Source organism: Habropoda laboriosa, unplaced genomic scaffold (genome assembly GCF_001263275.1).
Source record: "Habropoda laboriosa isolate 0110345459 unplaced genomic scaffold, ASM126327v1 scaffold30, whole genome shotgun sequence".
In the NCBI taxonomy this organism is placed as follows: Eukaryota; Metazoa; Arthropoda; class Insecta; order Hymenoptera; family Apidae; genus Habropoda; species Habropoda laboriosa.
In genome coordinates this window covers 1613527-1629479 of record NW_017100178.1, presented here as the reverse complement: position 1 = coordinate 1629479, position 15953 = coordinate 1613527, and the positions used below count along the sequence as shown (strand labels likewise).

General features: G+C 36.7%; 1 protein-coding gene across 1 annotated transcript in view; it reads right to left on the bottom strand.

The window, feature by feature from the left end:
* LOC108578935 (paired box protein Pax-6-like) overlaps positions 1–14782 on the bottom strand; it is a 138510-nt gene extending 123728 nt beyond the window's left edge. The window contains exons 1-3 of the mRNA XM_017942354.1: positions 14770–14782; positions 14177–14342; positions 10725–10905 (exon numbers count right to left, since the gene is read on the bottom strand). Of these exons, the coding sequence (XP_017797843.1) occupies positions 10725–10905; positions 14177–14342; positions 14770–14782 (360 nt within the window). The remainder of the gene's footprint in view (positions 1–10724; positions 10906–14176; positions 14343–14769) is intronic.
* Between the last annotated feature and the right edge of the window lie 1171 nt (positions 14783–15953).

Here is a 15953-nt window from a genome sequence, read left to right as displayed (position 1 = left end):
ACTTAATGGAGTTAATTTGGCTTCCGAGTGGCTCAGATTATACCAAACCTACTGTAACTTAAATGAAAAAACAAAGAAAGGCAAGGAAATCGAGTAGTTGCTTAAAAATAAATTTCTTACGAAAGATGTTTCTAAAATAGCAGTGTTGCGGAAAGTTGGAAAATTTTAGAATTTCGACACGGAAACTCGAACGATACCGAAATTAAAGTGGCTACCCGATTTCCACATAGGGGTACCTCGGAGAATTGGCCGAGAACCACTGATAGTATTCCGGAATCAGTGGTGCGAGTAAACCAATAACGCGTCCGCCACACCGGGTGCCAGATTCAAATCCAACCGGGGACTGAAACGGCATTCGACGACGAAACGGATAGCGAAAGCTTCACAGGACATTTCGAATCCGACGCCACGTCCTGCAGCCGTTTCGGGTTTGTCAAATCATTGTCCATTCAATCGTGCACGCGATCCTTCTCAAAGCGAGAGAGAATGCGCATCTATTTTTTTCCGTTCGTTTCATTCTACCTCTTAAACAGACCGAAGTAATTGGACACTTTTTTTTCGACAATAACACGGCCAACAAAAGGATTTTCCGGATTTTGTGTTTCTCTTTTTCGAGTTGAGAATTTTTAATCTCGTTTGACGGTTCTTTCGATTCGAGCTAGAGTGTGTGTACCCGCGGTTCCTCGCAAAAATATTCGGATACTGGCAAAACAACCATCAGATAAACACGGCGCAGGCAAAAATATTATGAATAAGAATAATGCGAACATTATATTATGAATATTCAAAATATTAATTCTTGCTAAGTGCTTGAACGTTTGTGTAACATACTAATTGGACATAATTTCGATTAATTTGTATTGTAATGTCATATACGAATATATATTAAAAAACTAAGAATATGTAATCCTAAAGTACAACAAATGACGTTTTGTAACGAAACAGTATCGATCCAATCCTTTCACAATTAAATAGGATAGGCAAGCTTATGTAGTGTCCAAATATTTTTTAGAGTAACTGCGTGTGAGTTTTAACCCTAATGGGACTGGTCGAGTTAAAATGATACATTAGTAACTTTGCAATGCAATGTAAAACGTGATTAAAAAGTTTGTTAAAATCAGTTAAAATTAGTGAAGTATGGAGAAAGTAAAGCCAGAAAGTTACAAACGGTACTTAACACTTATCAGATTGAATATTCACTTTTCTTTTGGAAAGTTACTAATGGGTCATTTCACCTGTTATTTCAGATGCTAAAAGTGATTGTATTATGGAAAATTGATGGTATTATAATTTAGAGGGTTTTAATGCGAGCTTTTTATTGTTAATATGACTTTCAAGGTGAAAGGTAGTTCGGGTTTTGCATTAAGTGCGAAGAATACTTATTAGTTTGAATGTAAGTTGAGTGATTTAATTTGTTTGTTGGTAGTCAAACTTTGTCAACTTTATGACACACATATACACATTTCAGGAATTTGTCAAAAGTACTGCTCGTTAGATTATGTTTGTTCGTAAAATTGTTGTCATATAAAAACAATATTTCTCCCACTGAATAAATTTCGAATGTTACTAGCTTCAATTACAAGTGATACGGACATTTTTGCTATTAAAGATTTTATTAATACTACTATAATGTTGCCTATTTACCTTCAATATAAGAGGTAAATAACGAAAGTGTATATTTTTTATTGCATAAATAATTGAAAAGAATTGACAGAATAATCAAAACATTTAGTGAAATGCATATTGCAAATAATATTATCCGGAAGTGCTTCTAAAGTCCAAGAAATTTCAATTCGCCTGAATATGAAAAATTAATTTCTGCTATAGGTTCCATTTCGTTTCCATTCTTTTCTTCAAATCTGTTTAGTTTCCTTTCAGAATCGTTTTCAATTAAACCTTCGTCACTACATAGTCGCTTCGAAGGCTCATGCGTATCTTTTCAACTAGTTTCACCAAAGAGATAATCAATGTAACAAAATAGTTCACATAAAGCACCGCTTGTCATTCGGAAGGATACAAATTCTAAACATTCAACAAATAAATCTCATTATCCGCAGGAATAATCTGAAAAAATTGTGACAAATTTAAAGAAGTAGAGGAAAACAATGTAAAGGTACGTAACGTTGTAAATCAGAATTTGTCGCTGGGAAATTCGAAATTATTGGAACTCGAGACGGAAGATTCACGTCGCATCTAGTTCCAGTGCCATGTCCTTTTCAAGCAGCAAGCTGGAGCTTCAAATATTCAAGGATATTCCAGCCGTTTTACGGGGGTGTACGAAGCGTATCCAATTTGATGGCATTACAATAACGGGGGTAATGTCTGAGAATAATGAAATTTCCCTCAATCACCGCGACCCGCTTGGAATACGTTCCTTCTTCCTTCCCCGGTTCGCTGTTCAGCCCCCGGTTTTCATCCCCCTTTTTCTCTTGCCGCTGAACTACGAGCCTTCGACACGGCGAGGACACGAAAGGAAAGGATACAACGGCGAGGAGGAAATGTGCAGACGGTTCGAACGATAGCGACGTTAGCGAATCGATTTCGTTCGCGTGCTATTTCGCTCCTTATCGAGGTAGAAAACGAAGAGCACTCGCGCGCCGTTTCATTCGGAGCGTCGAGTCTTCGAGTTCCGGTCCTTAACTCGCGACGCGAGACTCTTACGAGTCCAAAAAGGTTTCGTGAAATTTTTATCACGAGAATTTTCGAGATACGGAGATTTTTTGCAGAAGCTATAGCGAGTTTTATGTATGTACATATAGTAGGTACCGGATAAATGTTTTGTTTAAATAATTAATCGAACATTTGATTACATAGACATACAATTTATCGAATAGTTCATATAACAAAGAATTTTGACATTGAAATAGGTGGTCGAATTTCGGTACCTATTTTACTCTTCCTAAGGTTGAATAAAGGTAATATAAACATAGGTCCGTAAGTTCTTTCTTTTCGAGATGTAAATTCCTTTCTTGTTTACGATAGCGTATTATAGGAATGCTTAAAACTTACTTAGAGAAATTGCTGAAAATCACTTCCTTCTGCAACAATACACGCTTCGCATCGAGGCAACGATTCATAGACTTTCGACGTTCAAAAATTTCTGGTGTATTCTGAATTTTGTCACATGTGGCAATAATCTGGTTTTTGTAAACTAAACTTTTAAGATGTTCCCACAAGTAAGACTCGAAAGTAGTGAAGTCATGGGAGCCTACTGAAACTTTGCCATAATCGCCTACCTGAAATTTTGACATAAACGAAAAGTGCTACATGACCTTTTTTCATTCTTAAGAAGAGCAGAATACGGTACCAAAGTTCGACACCCTATTTCGGTGTCGTATTGTATATGTTTTGACAATCAACGAAAATGACGAAGTCGAAAGTATTCGGACATTATAAACCTGTAAGAAAAATGAACTAGTATAATAATTCATATTATAAAACAATAGTATCGTTTTTGCTTGTATTCTTTTAAGGTATATGTAGATTCCAAGGTTTGTGAATTATTTCAGGAGAAATACTCAGCCAGTCTTTGTAAACTTCTTCAAATAACTTATTGAAGAAATTGTTTTCGTTGAGAATATGTTTTCGAAAATTTTTATTTTTTTTCTCATTTCTCTTTCTCTTAGCTTCTCTTTTTTTGTTTCCATGAGATCATAACAAATATAAACAAATCGAGAGAATCGTTTGTTCGAGTATATTCGTCTGTTACAGTATGTACTGTGATAATAATGAGTGATATTACGTCTAAAGAAGATTTTGTGAAATTTTTATTGAACAATTTCTAAAAAATGAAGAATTTTGGTTTAAGAATCTAATTGAAGAATTTTTAAAGGAGCTATTTCTTAGGTTCGATTATGTATGTTAGATTAGGTTATTATTACGATTAATTACATTAAGTTCGAAATTCCGATTAAACAATTTTGTAGAGGAATAGTAGCGAGTTGTATAAATGTATTATAATAATAGCAACTTATTATGATTAAGGAAGACTACATGAAAGTTTTGTTGATTTTTTAAGCAAATTATGGCTAATTGAATAGTGTGTCTTAGCGAAATTCCTGTATACCAATTTTTGTAAGTGCTACAATGAGTTTTACAAGTAGGAATATTGTAATAATGCTAAATTATACTTGAAAGAAGATTCTGGTGTGTTTAAGAGTTATTCAATCAACGCACTCGATCTACTTGAACTTACAGAATGGTAATTAGGTACATTCCTTTCACACTTTATTGAGAAATATAAAGAAAAAACTTACAAAGTACTTGCTATTCAGAATGAAAAAAAGCACCAAAATTACGGTTCACTCTTGTGAAACGGAAGTTTTTTCAAAAAGAATCATGCAAGTCTACAGTGAAATATAAAACAGTGTCGAAAAACGAATTGGTCCAACAACGAATATCTTTCTACTTCTCAAATCATGTTCTACTTAAACTCAAACTAGTATAAAAAATACATAAAACCAACATACCCGAAAGCGAAGTAGTCACAAAAATCACGAGAACCATCATCGTTCATAAAAATCGGACCAACTCCGAAGTAACGAAAAACCAACCTATCCAAAACTAAAACAACATTAAAATCCAAATCAAAGCAATTGAAATATCGTGATCTGCGTAAACGCGACAAAAATATAGAAACAACTTCCTCCCTGATGCACCCATCTCTCCCCAAATCACGTTTTCTATTCGAAACGAAATCAAGCCCAAAATCAAGATAAATCGATCTGTGGAAAAATCGTAGCAATCACCTTGATCGCAAGAAGCCTGAAAAGTCCATAGCAAGTAAAATATCGTGGTCGCTGTGAACGATGAACATGGTCGCGAAAGAAGAGAAATTGCTTCCATCGCGAATTTCCTTTTATTTCTCGATTCGCTCGATCTGGTTGCTCCACCCTCTCACCCTACCCGCGCTGCAACCCGCTCCCACCCACGGGGCGATGTCGACGTAATAATTCTCGAGCGAACTATACATAATGGAATATTACACGGGCCATTAAAGAAACGTTAATCTTGGCCACAACAAGTTCAGAAGCGCTTACAGGATGCTCAAACGCGGCCGGGATTATACTTTGTACACTGGCTTTGATCCTCCTTCGCCCTGGAGGCTGTTCTCTCTCCCTCTCTCACTCTTTCACCCCCTCGCTCTCTCATGCTTCCTTCCTCTTCGACCCTCCGTCTGCGTAATTTGTTAAAGCGCTAAATTCCGCGATCGTCCCGCCCCGAGTTGGAACACCAAGCTGGAACGCCACAACTTTGCTCTGCCCGTTTACGTTAATTGACTGCTCGTTTTAATTTCTCCGAACGGCGCGCCGTGGAGCGTCGGGATTCGCAGAAAATGTAATCAAACTGTGGGTGTTCTATTAGGTGCGTTGGTTAGGTGGATTGTAAATCTAACGTGTATGCTTTATAGCTGTTTTATGTATACAGTGCAGAGTATGGCTTTAACTTGTTAGATTTACGCAGCAAATTCATTAGTCAAAGTACTCCATAAGAAGTCAAATGAAATGCTGTACGCACGCTGAGCGAATTTTCCAAAGTTAGGGAAAAAATGTATTTTTCAGATTTATTTTGTAGTCTGTACTGACGAACTTTTGTGAGAAAATATTGTGTCGTGTAGAAAGTATTTACAAAAGTATGATATTTTCAGCTGATAGCGACATCGACGATCTTGCCCAAATTTCATTTGCAACAGGATACTTTTCGCGAAGAAGCAGACAAGATTCGTATTTAATATTCGTTTTTGAGTTACACTAATGAATATTTTTTCAGCTCCCAAGTTTGGAGGGTGAGTTCACCCACTAAACATGAATAATAGCAGCTAAAAAAAGGTACATGTCCAATATTTTCGAATTTTCTAGATGTAGGCAAAATTTCATCAAAATCGGCGTGTATCAGTTGGGTAATGTCCATTGTTAGTGTTCTATTGCTGTTATACTATTGGTTTTGGAATGACATACTTTTTAGTCTGATTTGGGTTAGACGATACATAAAAAAAAAAACAAGAACAGTTATATGGAATTTTGTAGTAAATTGTTATTCGTACTAATCGGGAAAATTTTGGCTGCAATATTAAAAAATGCAATTACGTGACTGTCGTAGTCATAATGTCGTCGAGATGAAAAATCAAATCAGAACATTGGCCCTAGTTTCCCGCCTGGCATGTTCTACATTTTGTGTATGTGCTCCACTAACTGGATCGACGAAATTCATTTTATGGTTTACAACTAGGTGCCTGTATTCTCCATCATTCAAACAGTTGCATGATCTTCAACAATCCGACATGAATACCGACATTTGTGGATAACACTAAGTAAGTAACATTTCGGAGGATCTACGGAGGATTTACATGAACGCTTGATGTCCCCAAAAATCCTTTATTGTGTTTGCGTTTGCCTATCTTATTTCATTTTCGCTACCAATCTGAACAGAATGTTTCTCCACCCACAAAATACGCTATTCGCGGCAAAACTTAGGCAATCAAGAGCAATATTTGGACTAATGTCTAATTCATGTTGTGAAAAGCATTGTCGTGGTGGTAAGCTATAAGACGACAAATGTTTTCGAGAAGAAGGTGTACACGTGGAAACCAAGACTTGCAATACGCACTAATCCTTGAATGACAATCTTTTTTAACTTCTATTTTTGACATAAAACACTCTACGGCATTTAAATAATAACGAGTCACGGTCAAATTGCATTTCCTTTTCACAATATGTAGATAAAAAATCTATTAACTTTTACAGAGCGTATATGTACACTCTTCGTAGCGAAAGGGTTAAATTCGCATAGGGAAAGTGTTCTAAATTCCTTTGGAGATGTTACATGTTTTACACTCGGAAAATGGTCGAGCAACCACGAAAAACAATTCAATAAACAAAGGAAACGAAATAACTTCTATATAGTACAGATAAAAGTATAAGTTACGTAAAGTGTTACTAATAAAAATTGATTTTCTATTATTCCGACGTCGACAGCTTTCTATAGTATAACCAAATCTGTTACAATTTCTAAACAGAACACGTTCCAGACTAATCTTCTCAATGTCTCTATAAATCTTTCTTCGTAAGAAAGAGAAAATTTACCTCCGACACTCTTCCTCGTGCCGATAAAAAAACCCTCGGTCCCCGCTTTATCCCTTTTTCTTTTGGAATTTCTGCCCCAGCATCTGACCCGTTGCGTACAGTCGCCCTGGAAAGTAAGTTAACGATCCCTCGTAAGCCGTTTGAACTTAAGAAAATTCACGAACGTCGTGTTACGCAGCTTTCGTTTCTTCTCCTTTACTTGTTAAGATGCAATGAAATTGCTGTTTTTATAGTATTTATACAAGTGCATGAAAATATACGCGATGAAAATATCTCCTCTCCATTTACACGCATACGCTTGATCGTTAACTTACTTTCCGAGGCGACTGGCGGCGGAAGAGAAAAGGGGGTTGGAAAGAAGGGCGGCGAGAGGAAAAGAGAATTTAGCGACCCTCTTTCGCTTTTTACCCTGAGCAAGAGTCGAGAGCCCCTTAGCCACCGTTTATTGGACGCATGCAAATATCCATGGCAACGAGGGACCACCATGAGAAGCAACCCCGTCGCGAGCTCTCCGCGTGTTAGTGGGTGGAGTACAAGTCTTCGAGATATCGTGGAGAGAAAGGGAGGACCCCGGGAAATTTTCTTTTGATCCGTGCGTTATTCCTTCCACCGGCAGCGATTTCTTAATTGATTCCTTTGTCCTGCGAAATCCGCCACTTCGCTCCAACAAATTCAACTCTCGCGATCGTGTACGAACGTGGTTTTAATAAGATTGTTCGTCCGTTGAAAGTTTTCGCAGTTACCGTAATTAATGCCTCAAGAGAAGTTTTCAAATGTGATTCGCACAGTTCGATCAAATTTTTCGTTGCTTTCCAAAGACAATTTGCCGTATGGAAAAATATTTGGAGTGGAAACAGTAAATTGTAACAATTCCATTTTCTGTGCATCTGAAGTATTGCATTTTTAATGGGAATCGTAGTACGGTATTTCGTGGAAGTAGAGCAGTATGAATGGTCGCAAGTTAGAGATAATTGTAAGTTTTATGGCGGGTAAGTCACTTTTACAGTATTTGTGAAAAGTGAAATTCTAGGAATTGCACGAAGCTTAACAAGATTGTCAAGTTTCACCATTAAGTGAAAACAGATAAATTTAATTTCTCTACGCGCAAGTGACATTTTTTATGGATTTTCGTTTAAAAAATGTATTCCTTTCATATGCATATAAAACTGTTTAATTACAATTTATATGAGTTTTTCTTATTCATCAGTTAAGTACAGTAAACTTCCAAAATTACAATTTCTCTGTAATTAATCAGAAACCATTACACAAAATATACTGTCTTCGCCTTTCCGTTATTGGTGAGTCGATAAGAACTAACATCTAAAATAACTCGTTATCTCTTGCGTATATCAAAAAACGGTTTAAATGAATTATGTAGCATTAGAAGGGGTGCATCGGGTAGACATAACCAGATATTTTTATATCTTATATTTTTGGAGATTTCAAGATGACCTCCATTTTTTGCACGATCAATGCATTCCCTTCTTTAATGCTGCATTGTAGCACATGAAAAGACGAATTCAACGGTCCACAATAAGCTGACTTACAGTTGACTATGATCCTCAAACCGAGATACAATATTTTGTATAAATTGCATAAATTTCGTATAAATCCATCTGACGCGCCCCTTCTAATGCTACGTAATTCATCTAAACCGTTTCTTGATGCAAGCAAGTGATAACGAGTTATTTTAGACGTTCATTCTCATCGGCTTACCCTGTATTGAGAAACTATCGCTCAAGATAAAAAACTGCTTTGCCTTCAACCATCTAAATGTGACATATTTATCATATTAACAAACTAAAATTTCCACTCTTTCTCAATTAATCTAATACCTTACCCAACAGAACTGAATCGTCATCTGTTGACTCAGAGAAGGAGCAAAACAACAGGATCGATCTACTTTCCCAGAAATATCTTTTTTCTCAGCATTTCGTTATTCATTATTCAGAAGGTTATTACATCATAAGGTCCTTTCTCTCGCGATCGCTGTTTCAAATGGGTCGACAACGATGGAATTTATGTCGTTCTGTTTACACGGGGATTTCATCGGCTCGCATAAACACACCCCATAGTCACCTCGCAGAAAACTGATTTCCATCCTTCTTCCCGCCCCCCTGCACACCCCCTCCCCCAACTATCTATGTAAATGCGTTCCTGTTTTGTGTGCGTACAGAAAGCCCTGTTGACAATACGCTTGCGCGCTTACGACCTCCACCCCACAAAAGTCGAGCTCCATTACGCGTGTTTTGCGACATGCTTTATAAACTGTTCTCCTTGTTACCGTGGAAAGCATCATTGGACCCAAAGCTCCCCCTTTTTGCGCCCGATTCATTTAATGTTCTGTTAACGTGAGCGCGTAGAACTGGCATTTGTCGCTCTATTCGGCGACTTTTCGAGGTTCACGGCAGAAGTTTTTTAAACACTCTTCGGTCAACGTGTTGTTATTCCGAGACAATCGAGATGACGACAATCGATAAGTTTGTAGAAAATTTGTGCAAATTAACGAGGTACGGTATTTTAACGATGAATTTTTCGAAGCACTCCCGTCGCACAGGTACGGAACGCACGGGGTCTTCGTCGACCGGGTTTATGGCACGCTCGCACGAGTAGGTTATTTTTGAGAACAAAGACGCTTCGTAGCTCCGCGAAAAAGTAAGTAATTTCTTACAGAACAATGCCTTTAGAATTTCGACTTTTCCGCGTCCTCAATAACCGAAGACGTGTCATAAACCAGGTATGGTGATCAATCCCACTCTCGGCCGAGGGTTGTCGTAGCTCCGCGAAAAAGTAAGTAATTTCTTACAGAACAATGCCTTTAGAATTTCGACTTTTCTGCGTCCTCAATAACCGAAGACGTGTCATAAACCAGGTATGGTGATCAATCCCACTCTCGGCCGAGGGTTGATCTGGCAGGAATTTCCGACGCGTCACCGAAGAACAGCGAAGATTCCACGCACCCGCAGGTAGGGCCCCACTTCTTCCAAGGAAAAGCGCGCTAAGGGCGCAATGGAAGGGTGAGTGACACTCAAGGGGCACGTTGATTGGTAATTTGTGCGTACGTGAAAAACCAATCAGCGTGCCTTCTTGCACTTGGCGGGGGAGTCACTGGGGACTCCAGAAAAATTCGGCAATCGAGAGACATTCGCAAGGAGTCTCTCGTGTGAACAACACATACACACAGTTTCCAACCGTACGAGGAGACACCCGTAGTTTTCGAGTCGCGATCGACGCAGGTTTGCTAACGTTCGAGCAAAGTAAATTTTTGAACCAGTTACCCAAGATTAATTTGGCGGGTAACAGTCGTGAGCGCGAACAACTTTGAAAAATCAAAGGAGAACGCGACGCGACATCTCCGAAGAATACGAATGTAATTATTCTGTATTTCATTTACAAGCTGTTAATCAGCTATTTTTCTAGCAGCTGTGAGGACGCGTGTTTCAACGAATAATCTAGTGTTTAATTTTTAGAAATGTCAGAGTTTTTACAACTTACCGCGGAACAAAAGGTATGCAATTTTCAGAAAATCCATTTCGGACTGAATGATCGATTGAACGTTAAACGATCGATCAATTTTTAGGAATCGTAAATGATTTTGTTTCAGACGGGGTGTTTTAGGAATGCAAAAATTGTTGTACTCACGCTAGGAATGTTATCGTTCGTGCAGACACCCTCTTGAAGCAAACGATCCCTGATCTCCCACGCAAATATAGAGGGGCACTCACTTTTGTAGAGGGAAATCTTGCTTACTACTTCCGCCGTGGCTACACGCGGCTTACTGCCACCGATGGCTCTGGGCCTGATAGATCCGGTTTCATAGTACCTGCAATAATAATAATTTGCGGTACAATACGGTAGACGTAATAGAAGTTGCTCGCAAGAAGTATGGAAACTTAAAACTTTTTGTAATGCGTATACAAAGAAAAGAAATTGCACATTTCTATGGATATGCTTATGATATCTTTGTACACTGCAGTTCATAAGTATTAAGATACCCTGTTATGTTCGCACAGAAATGATTGTGTCATTCAAATTACATTTCTTCGGCAAAGTTAATGCCTGAATATGACAAGTAGAGATCTTAAATTCATCAGTAGAAAAACCGAGTCTATTATTGAGTTTAGCATTGACCATGAAGTTGGTTTTATACTTGTCCACGTTTAATATTTTCAAATATAAAGCTATCCACTTTTTGACACACTTATCCAGAAAAAGTCAGTTTACGAAAATTAGGGAAGGAAGTGCAGCGAAAAAGAGCAAAATTTAATTATTGCTTTTTTTTTTACAACTTATAGATTTAAAAAAAAAAACTATTTTTTTTTTTGCATTTTCTGAAAGTTCAGGTTCTCGAAATTATGTCTGCAGAAGGATTTGTGCGAATTCGTAAATATTACGAAGTTATAGGTATTTAAAGAACGCTGTACACAACCCACAGCGTGCGACGTACAATATTATTGTTAGTAATAAAATTTTGGAAGTACAGTAGATTCCCTCTTAATCGGCCCGTATGGGACTAGACTTCTAGATGAACGAATAGCCGGTTAATCCGACGATATCACTTATAGGTTGTAAATAAAATAAAAAATATGCATATAGAATTTATTATTTACACATAAAATCTAAATATAATATAATATGTCATTAATATCATTTAAAAACATATAAAGAAGTAATGTTTATTGAACATTTATTCATACAAAGAATGAGCTTCGATATGGCTGACGATCAGTTTGACATGCAACGGTTGTCTTATGTTGAAGTTCATTATTACTATAGAAAAATCACGTTCTGTTTTTACGGAAACTATTGACCGGTTAAAAAGGGACTCTTCTGTAATTAAACCGATTTTCGAGGATTCATCTGCAGACAAATGTTTGAAGAGGTGACTAGAAGCGGAAGTACAAAATAATAACGATTAAATTCGTTGATTTGAATTTTCGTTCCAAAACATATACATTCAGGAGCAGCAGCCGTTGAAATCGCCACATTTTCAGCCGTTAATATATTCAACGAGGAATTTTCATAAATTCTACATGTTTTTTTCTGTACTGGGAGTGACTATTGGCCAGCGAGCAGAGGCGTACGTAAATTCCCAACATGAGAGTCGGTCGACAGAAGCTGCCAAGAAGGCTAGGGTTGCTTGTAGAGAAGAAAAATCAGCTGAGCAGGACTTTTTTGAACAAGAGGAAGGTCCACTGTATGGTCCTGGGCTGACAGATTAGTCGAAAGTATAACCATTTTCATTTAACTGGTATGAAAAGTCTTAAACACGTTTTTCCCGAAACCGTATTTTCCGAATTGGCTGACACGATATTTTAAGTGCTAGTTGACTGATTGACTCGAAATTTTGCATGCACGTACAGTAAATGTGCCGTTATCGCATGAATTGGAAAAAAAAATTCCTATTTTTTCCCTAATTTTAGAGCACACAAAACACGAAGAAAATGGAAAAAATCGACATTCAAACTTCAAAGCGCCCCCATTTTTAAAATTTTCAATTTTAATTTTCACATTTATTCTAATCAAGAATCCTTTTGGTTTTCTCCGTTTCGTATAAGTAGAATGGCCGGAATCATTTCAGCCAATAGGACACTTTTTTTAAAGGGACCGTATTAAATAACTTATAATTCGGTCAATTTTCGGGAATATTCTTGAAACATAAATAAATATGTGTGCAAAAAATCGATAATAAAAATGTCTTACGGTTTCTTTGTAAAGGAATCTCAAAAAAGACCTAAAAAATTACACTCCAGACTAAAATACCCCCTTAAGGTGACGAGTGATTCCCAACTGAATAATTTTTTTTGGGATCTTAATAATTTTATAATGACTGTTTAGATTTACTTCACATCCAATAAGTGTCCTAATACTTATGAACGGGGTGTAGCTATTTTTCGAGACCTGCATCTACACTTCTATTTATTCGAAGATTTTTAATTACAATAATTGAATAAAATAGTTGATTATAGTAATTAATTATTTAAAATTTTGTATACTCTGTGAATTAGATTATTGTTCGGCCAAATTGTGAATCATTGGTAAAAAATTGATTTCTGAATCTACTTTAATAAATTTAAATAAATAAATTTTCCTGCGAATTAGTAATGAAAAATGGCAGTACTATAGTATTTAGTTAGGCCAACGCTCACTGGAGGGTATTGTACACCGTTGGAAAGCTTACGAGCAGAGGAGATCAACAAGGGTGACCAGGGCTACCGCAAACGTCCCATTCAGAAAATATAGGTCAAATAAGGATACTACTTTGTCTTGTGTTTGTATCCTTTCTATCTTGTGTTTATATTCTTGACTCGATAGTGACTCATATATCGTCGGTTTTCGTATCGATTGGTGTTGTTATTACTATAGCATTGTTGTCTATAAGATCACGCTACCAGATTCAGTTAAATTTGGGTCAGATTTTTCGGCTGCCTACGTTAGTGCCGGGTCTACATATTTTAACCTATATTTGTTTAATCTTTTGCGGTAGCCGTGGCCACTCATGTTGGACTCCTCTACTCATAAACTTTCCAACGGTGTACCATACTCCTCAGTGGGCGTTAGCCTAAATACTATAGCGCAGCCTAAAAATATATATACAGCAATACCGTCAACTTACGTTCTAATTCGTTTCTAAACAACGGACGTAAGTCAGAGAAGACGTTAAGTCGCGGTGGAATATCTGATACCTCATCGTTGATAATGGCTCTGAGAATGATTTTAGCAGAGCGTAGCTTCTTACTAATTTCAAAAGCTGTTAATTCATATTCACAAAGTTTTCTAAGGTTCAAGTCCGTCTTTAATCTCATAATTCTTCTTTTATTCTCTTGAGAATACACGGGAGCAGTTGACACTAATTATCGTTTTGGTATCATATTGAACGCATTCTTCAAGCTAAACTACTACTATTAGTTTTCGATTAAATAGAAGCATTGAATACGTTTACAAGCATTACAACATAAACTGAAGAAATGCGAAGATAGAAAAAGAATGTAAGAAGAAAATAACGTAAGTCCGGATAATACTGTATTTATGAAATTTTGGTAATGTAATGTGTGAAATTTTGGGGAATTAAAGTGAGCAATATTTCAACCAACCTTCCAAGAATCTTCGAGACACAACCATTGCTGACCTGCAGGATCCTGGAAATGTCGCAGGGTCTCGCGCCAGAATGCGCTAGTTCGACGATCTTTTGCCTCGTCGAGTCTGGAAGTGGTCTACCGCCGACGAAGACACCACCGAGTTGATTCACACCACTGTGACCTAAAAACAGAACGCAACATCGATTAAACATCGTTATCACTGTGATCACATAAGTATAAGAAATTACATTCGTTACTATTTTAACGATTATAAATAGAAATTTTAGACTTTCAAATTCTATAATACTATTAATCTATTTTATTTTTAAACGAATTACTTCAAATACCATTGGATATTAATTCTGCTGACTAACTAAGAATCACAATATCGATAGATTCTGTTAATAAAGAATTTGTTAAAATAAGTCACACATTGTGTTATGCGGTGAGAAGTTTAAAATTGGGAGACTCAGTGGAAAACGGGAACTACCACAAAACTATACATTCACAGGAAAACTAATTTTTTTTAGGAAGTATGGTGTTAAATCGTAATAATTTCAACTAGCAATTGAATTAGACGGTAAATGGTAACTACTATCAAATATTACCTCCAAAATTCATATTATATGATACCTTTTGTTATATCTTACTTTGAATAAATTCTTAACTCATCATTGTTTCAATATCTTAGATCAGTTTGGAAGACTGTTTTGCTACACGTGTTTGATAAATAACAAGGAAATACATGAAATAACACTAATAATCAAAGCATAAGCACGTTAGCTGTGTGAGTGGATATTGTTATGTTGTTATATTGTTATGTATCTCAACTGTACAGCAAATTTTTATTCAATTTAACCCTCATTCGTCCCTCAGTTTCGCATCTTAATATGTCCCTCGGTGTTAATTTGTGTTATGTTAATTTAAATAAATTGTGTTATGTAAATTTAATGTTAATTTAAATTTTTTCTACAAATAGTCCAATTTTTTACCGGAAAAATGTGTCAAATTGACACGAGGGACGGATGAGGGTTAACTCTTCATCAATATGTTCAGGTTCTTGTTTTTTTTTTTTTTTCACTTTTAATGGTAACGAATTGGCAGTTCCTATGATAGAGTACAAGAATGGCTCTGGCAGAAGTTACATGCAACACGTAACTCGCATAAACAGACTACACATATATTGTAGATGTACATACGTAGGTACATATCGCTGATCTATTCCTATTTTGTATCATAATAACCGCACATCCGTTACCTTTTCCTTCGTACTCCGTATTATTGTTCTAATTTTTTAACCCTTTCCTTACTATAGGCGCCTATAGGCGTTTTGAAAATTTGCTGGCACTATACTGTTGGAGCCCCTTGGTGCTCTTCCACTTCAATTTAATACTTAATTTTATCCTTTACGCACTTCCGTCTTCATTTAATAAACCGAATTTTAAACGACCGAAATAATAAATGTTGCAGCCGTGGTTAAAGTTTACCGCCAGTCACCCACGTTACGCATTGAAATCTGCCGTAGTGAAAGGGTTAATAAAGCTTCAAACGACCTATATTTGTATAACATTTTTCTTTCACTTATACCCGCACAACATACTGACATAGTTGGATCGGAGAAAACTGGGACACCCTTTAGATGTGGCATGTGAATAAATCGTTAATTTCCTCGGTAAATCTTGAATACAATTACCATCAAATTGAGACACCTTCTTTTACCATCTACATGTTTGCCAAAACACTTCTCCACCAAAAACCTATAATACAAAAACACAATCCACCCTTCTTCGTG